The 23,399-nt window shown below is 37.2% G+C and overlaps 1 protein-coding gene across 4 annotated transcripts in view; it reads right to left on the minus strand.

The window, feature by feature from the left end:
- The window catches only part of LOC145788638 (kinesin-like protein KIN-7K, chloroplastic), an 85,098-nt gene that overhangs the window by 56,123 nt on the left and 5,576 nt on the right, over positions 1–23,399 (minus strand). For all 4 annotated transcript variants that reach the window (XM_082912656.1, XM_082912654.1, XM_082912657.1 and 1 more), the window contains exons 4-8: positions 20,496–20,585; positions 11,139–11,191; positions 7,977–8,042; positions 7,823–7,876; positions 5,386–5,445 (exon numbers count right to left, since the gene is read on the minus strand). In XM_082912656.1, the coding sequence (XP_082768782.1) occupies positions 5,386–5,445; positions 7,823–7,876; positions 7,977–8,042; positions 11,139–11,191; positions 20,496–20,585 (323 nt within the window). The remainder of the gene's footprint in view (positions 1–5,385; positions 5,446–7,822; positions 7,877–7,976; positions 8,043–11,138; positions 11,192–20,495; positions 20,586–23,399) is intronic.

A 23,399-nucleotide genomic window follows, 5' to 3' on the forward strand; every position in this document is an offset into this window, starting at 1 on the left:
TCTCTCTTTTGTTCTCTCTCAGTCGTGACCTCGTTCTAGTTCTCTCTCTTGTTCTGTGTCGTGATCTAGGTGATCCTCTTTGACTGTGACGTCGACTGACTACAAGTCTCTCTTATTCTTGTTTGGACTGAACAAGTTTTTGGATTATTACAGTTTGACCACAACTATACAAATCTTGTGTTTCTCTGGTTCTAGCATTTTTAGGTTTATTACGTTTTGACCCATCAATTTGTGGTTTATTACACTTTAGTCCATCAGTTCCCTTTTTGGTCTCTGGTTCATACCAATGTCAAATGCTAAGATTATTAGGCCACTAGCTTCAGATGAGTGCGCTTTCTGCCATCAGAAAGATCATTGGAAGTATCATTGTCCCAAAAAAGAATGTTTGTCTGCCTCGCCTGTGTCTGCCTCATCTTCTTACCAATTTCCGATCAAGTTCTGCGCCCCTTATGTAAGTACCGTTCAGCCTCTCGCCGGTTCTACTGCATCTGCTCCGGCTCTTGATCCTAACTTAGCTTCCTTAAGTGCTCAGATTAGTCAGCTTCATCATATCCTATCTACCTCCAAACCATCTCCATCTGCCTCCATTGTTTCCTCTCTTTATTCAGGTTTGCTTGGGTTTTTTTCGTCTGTCTGGATTTTTTACTCTGGTGCCTCTCATCATATGACTCACATCTTTCCTTACTTCAAAAGTATACTCCCCCTCCCTTTCCTATTATTGTTAATGCTGCTAATGGGTCTGGTATGTCTGTTATATCTGTTGGGTTTGTCTTATCGTCTAATATGTTTGCTATTTATATTCCATCTGTCCCTTATATTCCTCAGTTATCTGTTAGTTTATTATCTATCAGTCAGCTTGATGCCTCTGGTTTTGATGTTATCTTTTCTTCTTCTATCTGTTATGTGCAAGATCGGATGTCCAAGCAGCAGATTGGGAGTGGCCGTAGAGTTGGCGACCTCTATATGATGCAGAGCTTGCATCTGCCTATGACAACCTCTTCGACTGCCTTTTCCTCTTTTCAGTTAGATTCTCTGTCCAGTCCTTTCTACTTGTGGCATTCTAGATTAGGGCATTAGTCTACTGACCGCTTACGGTCTTTGGTTTAATCAGGTATATTGGGTAAAGTTTCTCTTGGTGAACTTACTGAATGTCGGGGGTGTAAACTTGCCAAAATGACAGCCTTACCTTTTCGTAAAAGTACTTCTATATCTGATACACCGTTTTCTTCAGTTCATACTCACCATGTGTCATTTGTTGATGACTACACCTGTTACACTTGGGTTTATCTTATGACTAATAAGTTTGATTTCTATCGGATATACCGTACCTTTTAGTCTATGATTACTACCGAGTTTGAGTCTACAATTAAAGTGTTACGGTCTGACTTGGGTGAATAATATTTTAAAAATAAGTTCTATGAGTATTTGGCCAATTTGGGTACTATTCACCAAACTTCTTGTACATATACACCTTCCCAAAATGGTCGAGCCAAGCATAAATACCGTCATCTCCTTGAGACAGCTAGGTCTCTTCTCTCTGCCTCAGTTCTGGCTTCATTTTGGGGGGAGGCAGTTCTTAGTGCTGCTTTTCTTCTCAACCGCATGCCTACTCCCCTTCTTTCTGGTCGGTCTCCTTATGAGGCTTTGTTCTTCCAAATTCCTAATTATTCCCTCATTCGTGTGTTTGGGTCTACCTATTTTGTCCTTCTTCCCCGCAAAGATTGGACCAAACTTAGTGCTCGGTCTGTCTTATGTGTCTTTTTAGGTTATAGTCCTACTTAGAAAGGCTATCAGTGTTACAACCCTATTGCCCGTCGTCTTTATATCTCCCGCCATGTCTCTTTTCTCGAACGTCTTCCTTGCTTTTAGCTTCCTCTATCACTGCTTCGGTTTCCAAAGAGGATTTGGTTCGCATTGATCCATTGCCTACTGAGGTCCCCCCTGATGAGTGCATCTCTATTGCTCCCCATGAACTTGTTTTCTCTTCTCCTCCTACCACCCTTCCTGCTGAGTCTTTCTCCACTTAACCCTATGAGCCTGCTTCTTCTCCTCCTCCGTTAGTATATTCTCGTCGCAAGGTTGTTCCTCCACCAATTGTCTCTGCCCTTACAGCTGATCCTCCTGCTTCTAACAACTCTGATCTTGCTAACCGTAAGTATCCCCTTCGCATCCGTAAACAGGTCAAAAAAATTGGTTTTGCTAAAACATGCTTTTCTCCTTCATATTATACGTTTTGTCTACTATTCACTCTTTTTCAGAACCTCAACTTTACAAGAAGGCTTGTCAAGATCCTTATCGGATTCAAGCTATAGAGGATGAGTTGTCTGCTTTACAGAAAACTAGTACTTGGGAGTTGATTCCTTTGCCTGCTAGTAAGAATCTAGTTGGTTGCAAATGAGTCTACAAAGTCGAGACTCATTCTGATGGTTCTCTTGAGCGTTACAAAGCTCGTCTGGTTGCTAAAGATTTCTCACAGGAGCATGGTATTGATTATGAGAAGACCTTTGTTCCTGTTGCCAAGATGACTATTGTCCATACTTTGATCTCTATCGTTGTTGTTCGTTCTTGGCCTCTTTATCAAATGGATGTTAAGAATGCTTTTCTTAATGGCCATCTCACTGAGGAGGTTTACATGCGTCCTTCCCCTAGCCTTCACCATTTCTCTGGACAGGTTTGTCGCCTTCGACGTCCTCTGTATGGTCTGAAGTAGTCTCATCGTGCTTGGTATGATCGCTTTCAAGCAGCTGTTACTGAGCTTAGGCGTCATCCTTGTCCCCAGGACTTTGCTTTATTTCTTCTCCACATCTCTGTTGGATTTGTTGCCTTATTACTGTATGTGGAACTCCGCCAAGGTTGTTAACAACTCTGCTAGTCCCAAGCCCAGGTTAAGGAGAAGGGTTGTGTGTTAGGTAGCCGACAGTCAACACGTAAAAAAAACTATTAGAATCCCTTATGACAATGAATCCTACTTTGAATCTCGACCCCATTTGATGGGACTTAAAACTTGGTTTGATTTGGTTTGGTTTATTACTATACGTGGATGATACGATCATCACTGGCTCTGGCTCTTATGCTATCTCTGAGGTCAAGCAACATCTTTTCTGCACCTCTAAAATGAAGGCTCTAGGCCCATTGCTGTATTTTCTTGGTATTGAGGTTGCTTCTTCTCCAAAAGGCTATTTTCTGTCTTAGGCTAAGTATACTAATGAGGTCACTCACCGTGCTGATCTTACTGATACTAAGATTTCTGATACACTTATTGAACTTAATGTGAAGCTCAACTCTACTGATAGTGTCCCACTAGATGATCGGGCTTTACATCACGAGCTTGTGGGTTGTTTAGTTTATCTGGCTGTCACTCGCCCTGATCTTGCTTATATTGTTCATGTGGTTAATTAGTTCGTTTCTGCTCCTCACTCTACCCATTGGGCTGCTTTGGTTCACATTCTTTGCTATCCCAGGGGTACCATCTTTCAGGGCTTATTGTTGTCCTCTACTTCCTCTTTAGACTTGGTAGTCTATGCTGATTCGGATTAGGCTAGTGATGTTACTGATCGCAAGTCTACGTCTGATTTCTATATGTTTCTTGGTGTTTCCTTGATCTCTTGAAAAAGCAAGAAACAATCAGTTGTTGCTCGCTCTCTTGCCGAAGCTGAGTAGCATGCCATGGCTCATGCCACTGCTGAGATTATTTGGCTTCGTTGTCTGCTGACTAATTTGGGTGTCCCTCAGTCTTCTCCGACCTCTCTCTATTATGACAACCATAATGCTATTCAGATTGCCCATAATATTGCCTTCCATGAACGGATGAAACACATTAATTGTCACTTTGTCCATCAACATTTGCAGTCTGGCTCTATCACGCTTCCTTTCGTCTCTTCGGCTTTGCAACTTGCGGATTACTTCACCAAGACTCACACTACCGTATTCAGTAACTGAGTGGTTACCTTGTTTGGTAGATGAGATATTTGTCTTAATCTCACAGATTTGTGCAGCATCTCGGACTTTAGAATAGGTCTGCCTGCAGGCCTCCCAAATCTCCCTTGATGTTGTCAAAAACATGCAAGTATCACTAACTTCTAGCATCATCGAATTTCATAACCAGGACATCACCATCAAGTCTTCTTCATCCCACACAGTGAACTTCAGATCTTCTGGTTCTGGTCCCATCCCAAGAAGATGACTCAGTTTGCCCTCCCCTTTCAAAAAGGTTCGAACAAACTGAGACCACTTCAAATAGTTTTGGCCATTAAGACGCGAAGTAGGTTGAATATTCTGCAATTCTCCAACACAACTATTTGAAGTAGTGTTGTTTGCAGCCATTGAAGAGACTGCAGATTTACTGGATTCTAAAATGTCAGACATAGTTGAAATCAAACGGAGAAAAGATTTCTGGGTTCACGTGGGAATATTAGGTTATGAATGAACGGCAATTAAGGCCGTCGGCAAGAGTTTCAAGCAATGAAAGCCTGGAAAATACAAAAAAAAAGAAAAAGGTTTCTGCACAGATTGGGGGGGAAAAAATCAGCAATGATGAAAGCTGAAAAATTGAAAAAACAAGAAGCCTAACTTGGCTTTGATACCATGACAGAATAGGAGAAATCTCTTGTTAATATTCAACCAGAGAATGTACAAAAATATATAGGAAATAACTAAGGTATAAAAGGAAACTCTCCTAAGACCTAATCCCCATAAATCAAGGATATTAACATTCTAATTACAGGACATATGCACAGCTGTAGCTGTCAAATCTTCAAAGCCTATTCATACAATAATTACCGATTCTAACACATCAATCTAGGAAAAGACGTACAAAATATTTTAAAATAATGTCCCAAATCAGAAGTTTAAACTATTTGATCGAGCTGATATACCCCAGATAGTTTAAATAGAACCCATCAAACATGGACCTAATCCTTTTTCTTCAAGCCAAACCACTAAGATGGCACGTTACAAAACGCAGAGGAATTGTAAGCCAAATCTGTTCAATTCTTTACTTGTGAGTTGTGAGCAATGAATAAAATATAGATTAAAAGAAAAAAGATATTTCACAACAACGAAAATGCAATCACCTAGTTGGATGTCGTTTTTTTGTTCTTTTTTTTCGCTTTAAGTGGATACAAAGCTGGATATGCAACAATTATATCAAGATAGATATTGACCTTGGAAATTTTGAATAAAATTCTGGAAAATACTAGGAAAGATACTAAACCATATTTTTGAGTCAACTATTGCAAATAATGGTATATTTGATTTGAAAAGTATGCTGCATCCTTGGCACAATAAGATGCTAGCAGTTCTTGACAGAGAGGATGTAAGAGAGTAAGGCAATCAAAAATAAAAGAGAAAAGGGCAAAGACAATAGCAGTCATGATAGACAAGAACCTGAGCATCCTCTCTGATTCTTAGATTTTGGCCTGCTGGGTTCAACAAGTCATTAACAACCTGAAATGAAAGAAATCTTAACGGATAGTAATGTCAAAGCAAAACGAACTAGTTTCTCTTTAATAATGCAAGCAGAAAATAGCTTTTAAAGTATTGGCAATTAGTAAGAAGCAAATCTAGTGGTCCTCATATGACAGGACATGGATGGTAAAAGTTGAGAAAGTCAAAGTAGTTTAAGAAGAATAGCAGAAATGAAAACATATAATTGAAGATAATGAACTTCTGCAAAAGCAAATATATGTACGCATATATACAACAGGGGGAAAAAAAGTATTATCTTCAACCATTACAATTTATTACAGCTACTCAAAGCAATAAGGTTTCATATAAGGTTATAAATTTCTTTAAACTGCAAAACTCATCTATTGGAAAAGAAAGAAACCAGAAAATTACACAAATAAAATTATTTAATCAATAACAAATTATATAAATATTGCAAGAAACTACATGAACATTTTGAAAATTTTAGGCAAAGCAATATGTGGCAACCACTTATCAAATGAACACTAGGCTGATAGTTGATAGTTCTTCCAAGGAATCTAATATAAAAATAAACAATTTTCATGAGCATAGCAGACAATTACTATTATTTTAAGGGTTAATTACCATCTAATCCCATTAAATAGACTTATTGACTTTTTTAATGCACCAATAAATCCGACAATACCCATGTTACCCTCATTAAATTTCTCTCTCTCCCTCTCTCTCTCTCTCTCTCTCTCTCTCTCTCTCTCTCTCTCTCTCCCCCTACCATTTCTTCAAAAGCTTCACACCACTACTGTCCACCACCACCATCGTCATCCACCCACCACCACCACTGTCATCATCTCCGTCCACCCACCACCATCGGGCAGATCTACACTCCACCATTGCCGATCTACACAACCACCACATCACCACCTCTCTCTCTCTCTCTCTCTCTCTCTCTCCACCATTTCTTCAAAAGCTTCACACCACTATTGTCCACTGCCACCATTGTCATCCACCCGCCACCACCACCATCATTGTCTCCGTCCACCCACCACCACCGTCGCAGATCTACCCTCTACCAGTGCCAATCTACACAACCACCACATCACCACCTCTCACTCTCTTCACACCACTGCCGTCCACTGCCACCACCACCGTCATCGTCTTCATCCACCCACCACCACCGTCACAGATCTACACTCTACCATTACCGATCTACATTGCTATAAAACAGATTCAAATTCATATTCATAGTTTTCTCAATGATAAATTTATCAATCTATCTTGTTCTATATGTGTATGGGAGAGGAGGGTGGGCTGTTGTTGTAAATGAATGAGTGAACATGAGTACAAGTGAGTGAATCAAATTTGTCGTTTGTAATATTTTTACAAATCGGTCAGTGATAAATTTATCACTGATAAATTAATAAATTTATCACTAAATGATAAATTTATTAGATCAGTCTCTATGTATCTAAATCTGTGTGTGGTTGTGTTTCTTTGAGTGAATAAATATGCAAGTATAAATGATAGTGAGTTAGTATGTGTCTGTGTGTGTGTAAATGTGAGTGAATGAATGTGTGAGAATGAGTGACTGAGTTGTGGAGGTGGTGGTAGTAGTAGCGTGGTAGTGGTAGTGGTAGTGGTAGTGGTAGATGTTATTTTTATTGAAAATGGCCAGAGAAATGTCGTCGGAAATTATCATCAGAGGTTGTCGCTGGACACTATTGCCAGAGATGGTCACAGTGGTCAAAGACAGCAGCCACTAGCAAGGGAGGAGGGAGTCATAGTGTTGATAATGGAGACGAAGAAGGTGAAGGAAGGGTATTTTAGGGATATTGATAGGTGAAAAAAGGAACAAACTTATAGGTGAATAAGTCTAGTCAATAAGGCCAGCACGCAAGTGCCCCTTATTTTAATCCCGTCATAAAAAGTAAGTGAGAACTATTCTTTTACAGGTTTTTAGCAAGAAGAAATGCAAGTAAATTGTTTGTGTCCATTGCCAAAAGCCTAGAAGACACTTTAATTATGCCAAAAGTTTACTTAAGCTACATGCCACTTCTAATGGACTCAAAAAACGTAGATAACATAGCAACAGAAAGCGAAGTTAATGACTTCACTGAGAATAAAACAGAGAACTTGTATAAACATCAAAAGCTTACACTCCACATTTTCAGAATGCATTTTACAGATTATGATCTCTCAGTCAAAATGCAAATGAGAAGTGCAGCACCATATCAGCAACTCTAGAAAGTCAAGAGGTAGAGCAACTACAGCAGTATGCATTGAAAAATAGAAAGAAAAAATTAAAGAAAAGAAAAGAATCCACAATATCCTCATGAATATCAAGCTCAGTAATGAAAAGATGGTTCAAGTAAATAGCTGAACAGAAGGTTCAGAAGATCACCTCATTATAGATTTCCAAATATGAGACACGAAGAAGAAATTCTCGGCTGGGAGTCTGGCCCATAGGTTACATTAAATTAGTTCCTTCCATTTTAAAATTAAGTAACATACTTAATAAAGGTCACACTACTGCAGACTAACTTGTATAGAAGTACCTCTTGAATGATACTAAAAGCATCTTTTACAGCCAATGGAATAATACCAGGAGACCTCTGATCTCCCTGCAATTAGAACAATCAAATTAACAGCATAAATTGTCATTATAAAACATAATCTCCTTGTGGCTTTAAATTTATGAGTATGCTGTGTATGCAGAATGCAATGCACAGACGGGGTTACACTTCCTAAGCTAAAACAAATAAATCATGCCTTGTAGAATTTTTTTAATGTCCTTACCCAAACAAAATATATTTGAATGTGTATATGACGCCAGAAATAAAAACTAAGGGCCTGTAGGTAACATTTAGTTTTCAAAAAATTATATTACATTACATATTTAAAAAAATGACAATAAGTTTCAAAAATAAAAATAAATAAATAAACAAACAAAAGAACAACACACACAAAAAAAAAAAAAAAAAAAAAAAGGGTTGTCACTTGTTTTGAATTAAGTTTTCATATCCTCCCACCTGCCCTTCCTCCAGCAGTCCCCCTCCCTCCCCTTCTTGGCCCCCTTCAAGCCAAACTCCCCCCTCTAGCAACTCACCAAACATGTTCTCTCCTTCCTTTTTTTTAATTTGTTTTGAAAACGTGTGTATCAAACATTCTTTTTTTTTTCCAAAAAAAAAAAAATTTTAAAACATGTATCCATTTTTCTCTGGGGTTACCAAATGCAACCTAAGCTTTCTCAAAGTAGTTTAGGTTTTGTTTAAATATTAATACTTCTTTTACCAGGAAAAATTAGATAGGCAAAAATTAACTAAGAATCAAAAATCACAACTTTCACTTCTGAATGTTATAAGAGCACCATTGAAGAGGAAATAACTTTTCATATATCTATTATTTTGAACACAAATCAATTTTATATCCTTGAGTAGACACTCTCAGTTGCTACAAAGATAAGGTGTAAGATCTACTGGAAATTAGGATTGGTCCGCCTCCTCAAATCAAATGTCAAACTATACCTTTTGCATTTTAAAGATTAGTTGATTCAGACCCAAGGAAAGGGGAAAAAAAGAAAGAAAGATTGAAGAGACTTCTTAAAGGCACAGGTTTGATTTGTTCTTCAAGGTATAGGGAAATGGAGGACTAAACCTCCCAATTACCAAAGAATTATCCCTACCTGCTCCAACTACAGAAATTATAAGAAATTTATTCCCATAAGCTATCAATAATCCATTTGACCATGTTTTTGGGTGAATAACCATTTGACCATGTTGCTAAAAGTAAACCAAGAATTGGGATAAACAATTATTTTCAGTTGTCTCAGTTTGTCCTCTCCATCATTGGATTTATACCAGATGCAATCAGTTTTTATATTTCATTGAATATATGGTCCTCTCATTTTAGATATGCTAAGTTTTCTTTGTACACAATATGACAAGCAGGGAAGCATTGAAAAATAACTTATTGAGGCTATGTGCATTGTTATCAGGCTTTACTACAAGAGGCCAACATTTCTTTGCTTTTGTCAACATCCCACAGAATTTCCTCAGCATAGATATTTTTTTTAGGAAATGGGCAAGGCTGATTACACGAATTTGAAATCAAAATGTGTAGTAAAATCAACAAATTATGGGAACAAAACAAATTCAGATAAATTTGCAAACGTTCAAAATGCAAATGCCACAATCTGGTGCAAATACAACCAAATTAAAGGCCTGATGGAAAGTGGAGATTGACAACAAAGAAATCTAGGAAATCATGCAATCAAGACAGGTCAAGTGGCCCTTTGAATAATCTCCACATCTCTTGTAGATAAGTGGCTTCTCCACAGTCTAGCATGCAACCCCTTGTCGTAGACCCTAAACAAACACCCCAGATATGGAGCTCAAAGCCTTGAGAGAAAACACATCTTTAGTACCAAACTGCAACATCACTTTATGATTCTTTTGGTTTTAATTCAAATTGAATTGACAGGTTCACTTTAGGCTCTCAACAAACTTCAGTTTATGCTGTGTTTTGTGGGAGCTTACGTTTCCACACACCATATTATCCCAGTTCACACACTTACTAGTTTTGTTCGGAAATTAATTTCAGAACCAAATACTTGTTCGGAAATCAACTTCTGAACCAAAGATACAGCCGAATTAAATAATTTTGTTCGGAAGTTGATCTTCAAACCAAATAGTTTTATTCGAAAGTTGATTTCCACGCAAAAAAGATGTGTGCTAGAGGAACCCATGAGTGGAAATAGAAGCTTCCATGCTTGTCATTTAAAGCATTGTGCCACTCTCTCATTCATTCCCATCCTGCCCCCACTTTCAAGAACCTGCTGTTGTGTTTTCATATTGTGTTTTCATAAATCTACCTTGGAATTCTAATCCCTGACTATATTTTCACCTATGAAGCATAGATACTTCTAAAAGAGAGTCGTATCTATATCATATTTGTATCGGATGCTAATTCTCACGCGAATACGTAATGTATAAGATACTTTCCAAACGTATTTGATACACGGGGTTAAATTGAGGAGTATCAGATACTTTTCAAACACTCTAGGTCACGTATCCAAACTACTAGGAAATTGAGATTGCAATAATTTTTGCACAGTATTAGAGTATAATTGTTAAAATAAATATAAAAATAATTTTTCCATAATTTTTTTTCCAAAGTTGAAAATAATGAAATTAAAATAATTCCCTAGTTTAGATTTTATCAAATTAACTTGTACTCTTTGAGTACATGTGTAATATAATACTAAAAATTAAATTTTTTTCTCAACCTGTCTTTGCCATACCCATATCCTATTTTTAAGATTCTGTCGTATCCCCATATCCATATTATACCCATATCCCGTATCAGTATCCATGCTTCATGGATTTTCACAGTAAATGTTCTATTATGAACTAATAATGTTGATCTAGTACACCTTTCCTTGAAAGCCCAGAGAGATGAGTTATGGACAAACATCACCTCTGAAGATCTCACTACATCTAAGAGTCACTGAGACACTAGATTTCACTCTGATTATGCAAGGGAAGGGTTATATGGACCAAAAACAAGAAAGTATTATGTGATAAACAACGATGCTCATAGAAGACAAAAGGACATATAAATGTAACTACACGTAGAGAAAAGATAGTTGTCACATCAAATGTATGGTATAAGCCAGAATACAAAGACACCATTATTAAAGGAAAAGAAATATCCCTTACATGCATAGTGTGAGTCTTCCCACTGCTTGTCACACCATATGCAAAAATTGTGCCTGTTCTTAAAAAGGCAAATATGAAATGAATTGTAGAAAATGGAAACAGTACAGACAACTAGCACAACAAAAAAGTAAAATTTTATAAATAAGAAAATTGGTTATTTCAAATAAAAATTTCATGCAAACCCCCATCCCCCCCCCCCCCCCCCCTCCCTTCCCCTCTTTTACAATGGATGAGAAGAAGGATGACATGCTTGCCCATTTGTTTTGGTACAGCTAGGCCACTCTTTGTCTTACCTATTTTGAATACTTAAGAAACAAGAAGAAAACAAAATAAAGCTGGGCTGCTCTGAGGGAACCCAAGTCCTCCGGTTTTACACACAGGTGTAGACACTAAAATCAGATGCCTTTCTTTATTCATTCCACTACTTTAAATAAAAAGTGTTAAGTTAGATGAAGGGTAGTTTTGTCTTTATGTACTTATTTAATTAGTATAATTTTTTTTTTTTTTGGATAAATTATTTGATTAGTATAAATACATATTGTTATAGAGGAAAACCTAATCTAAGGTTTTGTGCCTCTTCCCAATAAGAATTCTCTCTCTTTTATTTTTTTTTTCTTCTCTCTTCTCAATCTTAAACTTGTTCTTATAATTTTAACTTGGTATCAGAGCTGTGAAGAGGTAATCTTTTGTTCTTCTTTTCCTGGTTCGTTCTTCCTTTTTTTTTTTTTTGAGAATGTAAAAATAATAATAATAATAATAATAATAATAATAATAAAACATAAAAATAAAAATAAAAAATCCAGGATGCTTGCCTAGGGCTAAGGATATCCCAGAAAAAATTTCAAAATTTTCTTGATGGTTGTTGCCTATTTTTCAAATTTTTTTTGAATTTTCGGAACAATGGACACTTTTTTTGATCTGGCAGTTCTGTGCATTTTTTGCTTGATTCGTGGCTTGGGTCTCCATCCCTAGGAGCCGACTGGACCTTCTCTTGCCCTCCTTGGCTTTAGTTGTGGCTCTAGGCTTGTTTTTTTTGGTCTACAAGCCTAGTTAAGGGTGTCTTTTTACCCTCTACCTCACTGTTTTGCCCTTTTCTGGGCTGTTTTGGCTCTTGTGGGACTGGTTTTGTGATTTGTTGGGGCTGTTCCACCTTCCTCTCTATTTTTTTTAGTATAGTTGTGTTCTTGGTCCATGGCTGATGATAATAAGAACCTTGTGACTAGTGAAGCCAAAGGGTCAGGTCCTCTTGTACCTCTGGGTGATAACTCTTCTCTTCATCTCACTTCTGTCAGGTTAGATGGCACCAATTATCTGGTTTGGTCATGTTCCTTTCAATTGGCCATTACTGCTCGTGGTATATTGGGTTACATAACTGGAGTTACTAAGATTCCTAGCAAGGATGGACCAACACATGACAAATGGTATAAAGAGAATGCACTTGTTATGAATTGGCTAATCAATTCCATCCACCCCACCATTAGCCGATCCTTTGTGTTGATGGATACTGCTCATGAGATTTGGATTGCCAACGAGGTAATGATACCCAAGTATATGAACAACAGAAAAAGATTCGGGGGTTTGATCAGAAGGAAAGGTATCTTGTTGAGTACTATGCTGAGTTGAGCAATTTGTGGCAAGAACTTGATTATTATCAAAAGTTCCTAGCTGTCTGTTCTCAAGATGCCACTACCTTTTAGCAAATGATGTCCAAGGAGCAGGTCTATGACTTTCTTGTTGGTCTCAACTTGGAATATGATCAATTCATGTTCAGGTTCTCGGTCGCCAACCGTTTCCTACTGTCCGCAAGGCCTATGCTTATGTTTTGCAAGAAGAGAGCCGACGGAGTGCTATGGCTCATCAGCCTCTTTAAGACCGGTCTACTGTAGTTGTTTCTTCTACTCCCAAGGATGAGAAATTTGGTCTCTCTCCGTCTAGGGGTAAGGGTCCTTCTAGTGCTCATGATCAAATTATCTATAATTATTGTGGGAAAGAAGAACGGCATGATCGGGAACACTGTTGGAAGTTACATGGTCGACCTAACTGCGGGAGAGATAGTAGCTGTGGTGGTACTAGTGGCCATGGTGGGACTGTTCGCTCTCATGCACACTTGTCAGAATCCTCTACTAGTCCTTTGAGTGATCCCACAACTTTTTCCCATGACGAGTTACATACTCTTCGGCGTCTGATGGCTTGACTTGATTCTTCTCCTGCCTCTTCTTATGCACCTACTTCTGATCCTCTTCCTTCCTCCAACTTTGCTTCTACAAGTACTCCTACACATGCCTTGAGTGTTGTCCCTTCCTTCAATTGGATTATTAGCTCCAGTGCTACTGATCATATGACAAGTTTGTCCACTCTTTTCCACTCTTACTCTCCTTGTTCTGGCAAGGATAAAGTAAGAGTGGCTGATGGGTCTTTATCCTTTGTGTCTAGGACAAGTTCTATTCATTATTCACCCTCTATTTCTCTCTCCTTTGTTCTTCACGTTCCCAAATTTTCTATTAATTTACTGTCTATCAGTCGCATTACCAATTCCTTAAATTGTTCTGTAACTTTTTTCCCTTCTCATGGTGCTTTTCAAGAACTAGGTACAAGGAGAACGATTGGCAGTGGTAAAGCACATAGGAGATTTTTTTTTTTAGAAGGGTGAATCTTCTGTCACCAGCCAAGCTCTTCAGACAACCAGCATTTCATCTCTTTCTCTATTACATCAGTGGCATCGGCGTTTAGGCCATCCCTCTATTTTAGTTTTGAATAAACTTTTTTCTAATTTAGTGAAGGATTGTGATAGGAATAATTTTCATTGTGATGTTTGTGAGTTTGCAAAACATAAAAGATCTTGTCATCGTTTAATTAATAAAAGAAGCTTGTTTCTATTTATGGTTATTCATTCTGATGTATAGGGTCCGTCTCGTGTTATATCTGTGTCTGGTTATCGTTGGTTTGTTACTTTTATTGACTGTTATTCTCGTGTTACTTGGGTTTACTTGCTTTGCACCAAAAGTGAGATCTTTTCTTGCTTTCAAACATTTCATAAGATGATTCGTACTCAATTTGACACCGACGTTAAAGTCTTTCGAAGTGATAATGGTAATAAGTACACTGACGATAAATTTCAAGCATATCTTGAGGCTCATGGTATTTTTTATCAAACTAATTGTGTTGGCACTCCCAAACAAAATGGTGATGTTGCACGCAAAAACTATCATCTTCTTGAGGTTGATGCGAGTTCCTAAACCATTCTAGGGTGATGTTCTCACCGCTGCGTATCTCATTAACCGCATGCCTTCTAGTAACCTCCAGTTTCAGCACCCCCTTACCCTCCTTTCTCACATGTCTGTACCCCCTCATTCCTTTCCTTCTAAAGTGTTTGGTTGTGTTGGCTTTGTTCATATTTCTCGTCCTACTCGGATCAAACTAGACCCCAAGGCTCTTCGGTGTGTCTTCACTGGTTACTCCTCCACACAAAAAGGCTACAAGTGCTATGATCCTCACTCTTGAAAAACTTATGTTACCATGGATGTCACCTTTTGTGAGTCTAAGTCGTTCTTCGAGGACCAATCTCTTCAGGGGGAGGTTTCTTCAACGGAAGAGATTGTTTCTTTTGATCCATTATTTTCTAATATTTGTTGTGAGGGGGAGGAGGCGTCGTTTTGTGAGAAGGATATGAGTAAGTGCGTTCAGGGGCAGTCTAGTAGGTTGGATAGACCAGATTGTGTTCAGGATTGTGTTCAGGAGGAGTCTAGTACGTTGGATAGATCAAATCTTCAAACCTACTCTCAGCGACAGGGAACAGTCGACCTATATGCCGCCATGCCAACCATCACCTCCAACTCCAGTTCCTAATTCTTCTATGGAATCCTCAGGTAATGAGTCTTTGGTTACTTCTTCTACTAATCCTATTCATGATTCAAATCTTCCTATTGCTATTAGAAAAAATGTCAGAACTTGTACCCAACATCCTATTTCTAAATTTGTGTCATATGACCCCTTATCTTCATCATATCGTGCATTTATTTCGTCTGTGTCTTCTGTCTTTATTCCTCATAATCGGAAGGAAACACTCAATGATCCTAAGTGGAAAGAAGCTATGGCAGAGTAGATGAGAGCTCTGAGTAAAAATGGCACTTGGGAGTTAGTTTCTTTACCATCGGGTAAAAGACCTGTGGGTTGCAAATGGGTGTTTACAATCAAGCAGAAGGCTGATAGGACTATTGAGAGATATAAGGCAAGACTAGTTGCTAAACGGTTCACTCAGACTTATGGCATTAATTGCTCCGGTGGCTAAAATGAATTATATTTGTGTCCTTTCCTATGCCACAAATCTAGGTTGGCCATTATAACAGCTTGATGTAAAGAATGCTTTTCTCCATGGTGATATCATAGAAGTGTACATGAATGTTCCTCCAGGTTTCTCTTCTTCGGTCACTGAAGGAAAGGTTTGTCGGTTAAAGAAAGCTTTGTATGGATTGAAACAGTCTCCTAGAGCCTCGCTTGATAGGTTTCTTAAAGCGATGCTCAGATTTGGATACAAGCAAAGTCATGCTGATCATATTATGTTCATAAAAAAAGTGTAGAAATAAAATTGCTATTCTTATTGTCTATGTGGATGACATAGTGGTGGCTGGTAACAAAGTAGAGAAGATGTCCCAAATCAAGGCTCGACTGTCCAAGGAATTTGAAATCAAAGATCTTGGTTATTTGCCGTACTTTCTTGGGATTTAGATTGCTAGATCGGATAATGGCATCTTTATCTCTCAAAGGTACATCTTGGATCTACTTGAAGAAGTAGGTATGTTGGGATGTAGACCAGCAGATTCTCCTATTGAAGCTAATCATAGACTTAGCAGTAGTGATAGAGATTGTGTAGATAAAGGAAGATATCAGAGACTTGTAGGGAGATTAATGTATCTTTCTCATACTAGGCCAAATATTGCATATGCAATTGGTGTTGTAAGTCAATTCATGCATGATCCTTGAACAGGGCATTTGGATGCAGTTAATCAGATCCTCAGGTATCTCAAATCAACACCTGCAAAATGAATCTTGTTCTACAATCATGGTCATCTGATGCAGATTGGGCTGGTGCAGTTGATGATAGGCGGCCTACTTCAAGTTATTGCACTTTTGTAGGCGGTAATCTAGTAAATTGGCGGAGTAAGAAGCAAGCTGTTGTGGCCAAATCAAGTGCAGAAGCGGAGTACTGAGCAATGGCAAATGGCATCTGTGAGCTCATGTGGCTTCAAGTGTTGTTGACAGACTTAGGATTGTTGAATGGTGGACCAATGCAGTTGTATTGTGATAATGAGGTTGCTATTAGCATTGCTCATAATCCTATCCAGCATGATAGGACCAAGCACACTGAGATTGACAAACATTTTATCAAGAAAAAAATAAGTAGTGGTGTGATTTGTATACCATTTGTGCAATCCGAAGATCAGTTAGCCGATGTTTTTACTAAAGGGTAGGTAGTAAAGTCTTTCATCCCATTGTGTGCAAATTGAGCATGAGGGATATCTATGCACTAACTTGAGGGAGTGTTAAGTTAGATGAAGGGTAGTTTTGTCTTTATGTACTTATTTGATTAGTATAAATACATATTGTTATAGAGGAAAACCTAATCTAAGGTTTTGTGCCTCTTCCTAATAAGAATTCTCTCTCTTTTATTTTTCTCTTCTCTCCTGTCAATCTTAAACTTGTTCTCATAATTTTAACTAAAAGTCATACAACGGTAATAGCCATAAAAATAGGAACAACTTCAACAAAATAGATACGCATCTCCTAAGCTATAGGAAGATTCCAACTAAATCAAAAGACTTCAACACTCCTAATTCTACTCAACTGTATCAGATTTTCATGAATCAAATTACTCCATGATATGAAACAAACCCCACTGTGACATTTTTGCACTTGCATTGCAGCCCCAAGTGACAATAATCCCATCCACGAAGCATAATATATGCATCGTGAGAAACTTTCCATATTCTGCAGTTCATACAAACAACACCACCTTAAAAGGGCACTTTGGGCCACCAAATCCCTTACTAAGGAAAAGAGGAATCTCGACTAGCCACCAAAATACCATTGAATGACCTTACCTAAAAGTGCACAGAACTAGACATCATCCATCTCATGACATCCTCTCCCTTGCCATGCCAAAAACCCCATATAGTATCTCAAGCATACCCACTAACTTATTAACCTCCCAATCTTGCAAATCTTCCTAAAAAATACAAAACATATATTGGCTTTCATTGGAAATAATTAGCCATAAAGACCTTACTATCCACCACAATCCCAAAACTAGCAATGAAGGTTATTGGGATTATGTCTTAAATTTAGAGTCCATGGGGATCTTTTGGGGGTTGTCAACAGGTAGAAGGCCTTGAGGCTATTAACTTTTTTGGGGTTTTTTTTTTGCATTTGAACAAATGTACAAGGTTCTAAGAAGCACAAACACTTCTAAGGAGGTGCCTTGTCCATGTCGGACAACAACGCTTTTGTACACTTTCCAACTTCTATTGGACAAGTCCAAATGTTAATTTATTTTTTTTAATGTAGACCTGGGAACATACTTAAAGGACACACGTGTTTATCACTTAGACACACATGAAACACACTACACGTATCAAGAAATAACTTGGGATCCAATGGTAAAAGAAAACAATATTATGACACGTTATTTTTATAAACTTTAATGAAATATTCATATGTAGTATGACTGTAGACACAAATTTCGAAACATGAAGTGTTTTAACACATTTCAAAGTTCATGTTACAAATATCCACTATTTAGTTTTTGGACTAAACAATTTGATTATTTGAATAGCAGGTTCCTATTTCCGATATGTATCCCAAATGGTTAATTACACATTTTAATTAAATGAAACCTCTGATTAATGAAGAACAAAAAATTAACAAAAGATAATTTAAGGAAAAGTATATTCTTGAAATTTTAGGGATTTAGAACCCTTAGATACAAGATACAATTGTTAGGTATGGAACCCTTTACCTATCGCTTGCCATCATATCAGATGTTTGCAGTGTAGTGTAGGCTCTTGAGCTCTCTCGGTTTCTCTTCTTCTTTCTTCTGAAGACTTCTTTACTGTTTGAAAGTCCTTCCTCACCATGGAAGTCCTTCGGATGAAATTAACATTAAGTCCTTTCACCAAGCCACTGGCAGAGGAAATTCGAAGAAGTCCATTTGAGAGAAGTCTCCCAAGTAGGCTTCCAAAAATCATAGAAAAAATACTACTTGCGAAGCCAGTGCCCAGTCTAAGTGAAATTTTCTTAATTCTCTATACGGCCCCTATATTATAACAAAATTCTCATACTAACCTTCTACATTGTAAAATTTACATACCCTAGCCTATAAATAGAATGATTGTTGTATTTTGCACTTTTATTTCACAGCTTGATATCACAGCTTTTTTTCAAATCGAATCACATATTTTTCACTTCTTTTTTTCATTGACTTTTTTTATTTTTCTTCTTGATTTACATGTTTAAAAAAAGAAAATTTGTTTGGTTGAGTTATTAGAATATATTTTTTGAAAATTTTCCAAAAACTAATTTGCTGAGAAAAAATTAGAAACACTCATTATTTTTATATAGTTTTCCTTTTTGGAGCAAAAATTATTTTTAAAAAATTCTTATTATTACACATGGAAAAACATGTGCTTTTTTATTACAAAAAAAAAAAATAGATTCATGTAATTTTTTTTGAAGTATATGTGTTGATGACACTAATGACATTGGAAAGTTATTTGATAAGTGTTACCACCAAACATACTTTTACATGGTATGCACTTCTTGATTTCGAAGGACTTCCACCAAAAACATTCAGCAAGCATCCATCATCTTCTCAAAGTCCTTAGGTAGTAGCCCTTTTTATGAAGTCCTTAGTGAAGGACTTCCGTTAACAGAAAGTTGCACCAAACAGGCCCTTTTGTATCTACTTAACCAAAGGTTTGGTTTTTGTTTGGCATTAGTGCCTAACTGTGACCTGAAACAGGAAGGCCAAGCCACTCCAACACAATGAATGCCAATTTAGTGATCAAACCAGCTGATGGAAACTGGGCGAAGAGGCCAAACATCAAACTGTGAAAGAGAGGTTGTTGGTATGGAATACAGGCCAATCAAGACAAGTTCCTCACTGCTTCAATCAACTTATCATGCTATACCAGATTATCAAGTATACTCCAAAGATGTAATGAACCCAATGTTTTGTATCAATTAAACTAACTTTGCTGCCCCAGCTGGCCAAGGACTATGACTCCTATATGCGAAGTCATGGGTTTAAACCACAAGAGCTGGACCAATTGTTAAAAGCTCCATTCCCCTCTCTCTTGAGGACACCTCCAGAGCCTAGTGTCACGCCCCGAGAATTTCTGTGACACAAGGAGCAGCATTTGAAGTGTGCCAAATGCGCTGGAAGGTTCCGGAAGGTGCAAGAACGGGCTAGAGTATGCTGGAAGGCTCTAGAACGTGGTAGAAGGGTCTGGAGTGGCCTAGAAGATTCCAGAATGTGGAAGAACCTTGGAGTGTCCAGAGGAGAGTCTAGATGGGTCTGGAACATCCTAGAATATCATGGAGAAGCCTACCATGTACTACACTAGCATAGAGAGTTTTAGAATGTAGTAGGAGGGGTAGTTGTTCTAGATAGTTCTATGGAGGGTTCTAGATGAGAGTTTGTAGCCCTTGGATCAAAATGATCCTAGCCGTCCATTGGGGAGGAGGATGGCTATATAAGGGTGAGGGGTCTCATTTGTTAGGCATCGAATGTTGGAGATCCAAGAGAGCTCTAAGAGTGAAGCACTTGTGAGTGTGAGTGTGAGTGTGAGAGCCTTGTAAAGCTTTGTACACGACTATACTTGTACAGTAAACTTGTATAGTGAAGGCATTCTTCCACCTAAAACTTGTGTGTGTTAGTGTGGTTGAGTGGGGAAGGCTAACTTAGGTGCAACCAAGTGGGTTGAAAAGCATGTAAGGCCGCACGGTTGGCTTGCGACGTCCAAGGCCGTGACACTAGGCTCTGTAATTTGCTTGTATATGTGGGGCGAGAGACTACATGTACTCATTAGTTGTGGCAAAGCCTCTTTGTGAGCCAAAAAACAACAATATAATTGCAACTCAATATTTGTTTGTTTCTAGTGCCTCATCTCAAAGTAACAAAATCATCAAATTCTAAGAGAAGCAACATATTCCTTTTTTGCCAACCTAATATAATCAGAAAAGGAATTTTGACTAAGAGATGTGTTCCCTCCAGGTAAAAATTAATTTAAAAGCATTTTCTTAAAAGAATGTGCAAATACAATAAATAATACACAGCGTATGCAATAAGATAAAGGATAATACCATTGATGCCCTCCATAGCACCACTGACGACATGTTGTGAAGCAACATCGTACACATGACGTGTGGTGGTTGTGGGGCCAAACACCCGATCTGGAAGCATGGAAATGAAAAACAATCAGCTACAATATAAATGTGTACTTATTTTAGAAAATGAAACTGAACAAAGAAAAGAAATCTTTGAAGAAGAAAATGAAAAATAAATAAATAAATAGTGGAAGCTAAAATAATGTGTTCAACAAACTGACTTAATATTTGAATTGGAAAAAATAAAAATAGAATAACTTTCAGGCACAATCTTGACACACTTGACAGAAGGTCAAAAGTTGAGTCTTTCCCTACAAACTAAAATTCTAAAACCCTTGACTACGTCCTCAACATAGATTGAGCAACAGAAGGTTGGCTTGAGCATGGCTTACTAAATGTCTATTTGGGTTTGCCTTTTGGGTCTTAATAAAGTCAAGTTATAGCTTCTTTGGAACGAAGTAAAGTCCATCAGCCTTGTAATAAACTTTCCAAGCATCCGGATTGTGTATATTTATCTTTATGGAAAATGACTTGTCCATAGTAGAATGTAACTTTCACAGGAAAAATGAGTCAAAGAAAGACTCAACAATCAGAAATATTTACCCAAGCATGACCTGTAGTGTAATTTAATAATAATCTTTTTATAGAAGCTGCTAAAAATGACTTTTCCCAAGATGAACGTGACAACTGAAGTTGCAAAATCTCTTGGATGTTATACCAGTTCAAATCTTTCTAAGGACTTCTACAAAGTTACCAATCACTAACAGCCATAGCCATGGTAAACCAAAAGCCACATGTACAAACAATGCCTTAATGAGCAACACATGCCTATCTTTTTATCCAAGCCAAGCTGAACCGCTGCATTTCATTTAAAATTCAGCCCAATCTCAAATAAGATTAGATAATTTCTAATTAAGCTTGAGCAAACCCAAGACTTAGCAAACTAACCTCAAACAATTATCCAACTCTGACTGGATCAAGCTAAAGGAACTGAACAAGACAATTGAACAATAAACACACAAGAAAAAATCACAATAAATGGAAAATGAAAATATAGAAAGCAGTTGCATATCAAAAGGTATTGATGTGGACAATTTCAGGAAACTTCAGATAATGTAAAGTTAACTATGTTTGGTGTGTTAGTGTGATAAGTCAAGGAAAGCTTGTAGGTCTAGGTAAAAGAAGCGTTCTTGTTCGTAGATGATAAAAGAGACAGTGCTTGCCAAAGTATTTGGTTTCATAATTTTCATGAATTAGCTGCTTACAGTCTCAACTCAAGAAATTAGACAACCATGGAGTTGCCTTCTTCTCACCGAGTGGGGTAAGGAAAGGAATAAAAGCTATGAAGCAACGACACTTCAAAACTAGTGTCGTATCCATGTCGGACACACGGACACGGTGGGCATATGTATGGGGCACACTACATGGCGTGTCGCCTTATTTAATTAATTTATTTTCAGGGAACACACCGGGGACACTTCGGGAACATGCCAAATTGTCTTTTCTTCCATTTTTTTCAGTATTTTTGATGAATGTTGAATGTTGATTTTGAATTTTTATTGTTTTTTTCTTAGATTTAAATACTTAATAGATCATCTATTAAAAAAAGATACAAACTGTAAGTGTTAATTTAAAAGTGCCATTTTTTAAATATATATATATATATATAAATTGAATTGGAGTTAGTTTTTGTAATATCAATTGTTTATGGATGTAATATTAATACAGATAGCAAATAAAAATATATAAAAACATATTTTATTGTCGTGTCCCCACCATGTCTCCATTTTTTTGAAATTGTCGTGTTCCGTGTCCGCGTCCGCGTCCATGTCCGTGCTTCTTATGATAAAAGAGATGAGTGATTTTGAGAAAAATATTCAGTTTGTTGTGAGAAAGTGAATGAGGAAATGTAACAACCTAAAAATTTAATTATTCTCTCATTTCGTACTAGTATTATTTAATTATAAATGGGAAAAGTAGAATTTATTTTATAACTTTATATGTTATTTTATAGTTGGGATCAAAATATATGATTTTTTAAAAGAGCATAATTAGTAATGTAATTATTATAAACTTTGGGACCAAAGTGGTAATTAATAAAAGTGGAGTTTGCCACCTTCAATGAGACACAGATATATACAACGGATGGAAGCAATAACACAACAATTTTCAAAAAACCAAATGCATGACAAGACATGTCAAGGACACCCCCACAAAAAATAAAACAACACCCAAATAATACACATTAATGTGTGTTTGGGAGAGAAAAGATGAGGTACACACCTAACCTTTGACATAGTGCACAAAGTGGATGTCCCGAAACTTGAACTCGTAACCTTAAGGTTATTGAGCCAAGGTTTTACCATTGAACCAATGGTCACCCCCACAAAAATATGCTATGTAATATATTATGATCTATATATATAGTGGTGGCTCCAAAAATCTTTGCTATGGTATTCATTTATTATTGCTTTAAATCAACTTTTTTTAGAAGTTTTTTCTTCTTTAGTAATTTTTTTTTCTTTTAATTTTTCTTCAATTATTTGTGCAAAAAATTTGAGAAATTACTAAAGATGACAAAATTGATTGATTGAAAAATAGCTTTGTAAGCTTCTTTTCTTCATTTTTGGTAGGCATAATTTAAATGTGTCTTAATATTTTTATTCTAGAAAATCTTGTTTAACAACTTTGCCGGTCCCAAACCCGAGTAAAGGAGGAGGATTGTGTGTTAGGTAGCCAACAACCAACACGTAAAAAAGCCTCTTAGATCCCTTATGAAAATGAATCCTACTTTGAATCAATTAAATACTAGGTCGTTTCCCTTAAGTGACGCTTTGCGCTTGCCTCCGAGTGTTTCGAAAAGTGAGCAAGGGACGCCGC

The sequence above is a fragment of the Camellia sinensis genome, unplaced genomic scaffold (assembly GCF_055761805.1).
Source record: "Camellia sinensis isolate YWXY unplaced genomic scaffold, ASM5576180v1 Unanchor4, whole genome shotgun sequence".
In the NCBI taxonomy this organism is placed as follows: Eukaryota; Viridiplantae; Streptophyta; class Magnoliopsida; order Ericales; family Theaceae; genus Camellia; species Camellia sinensis.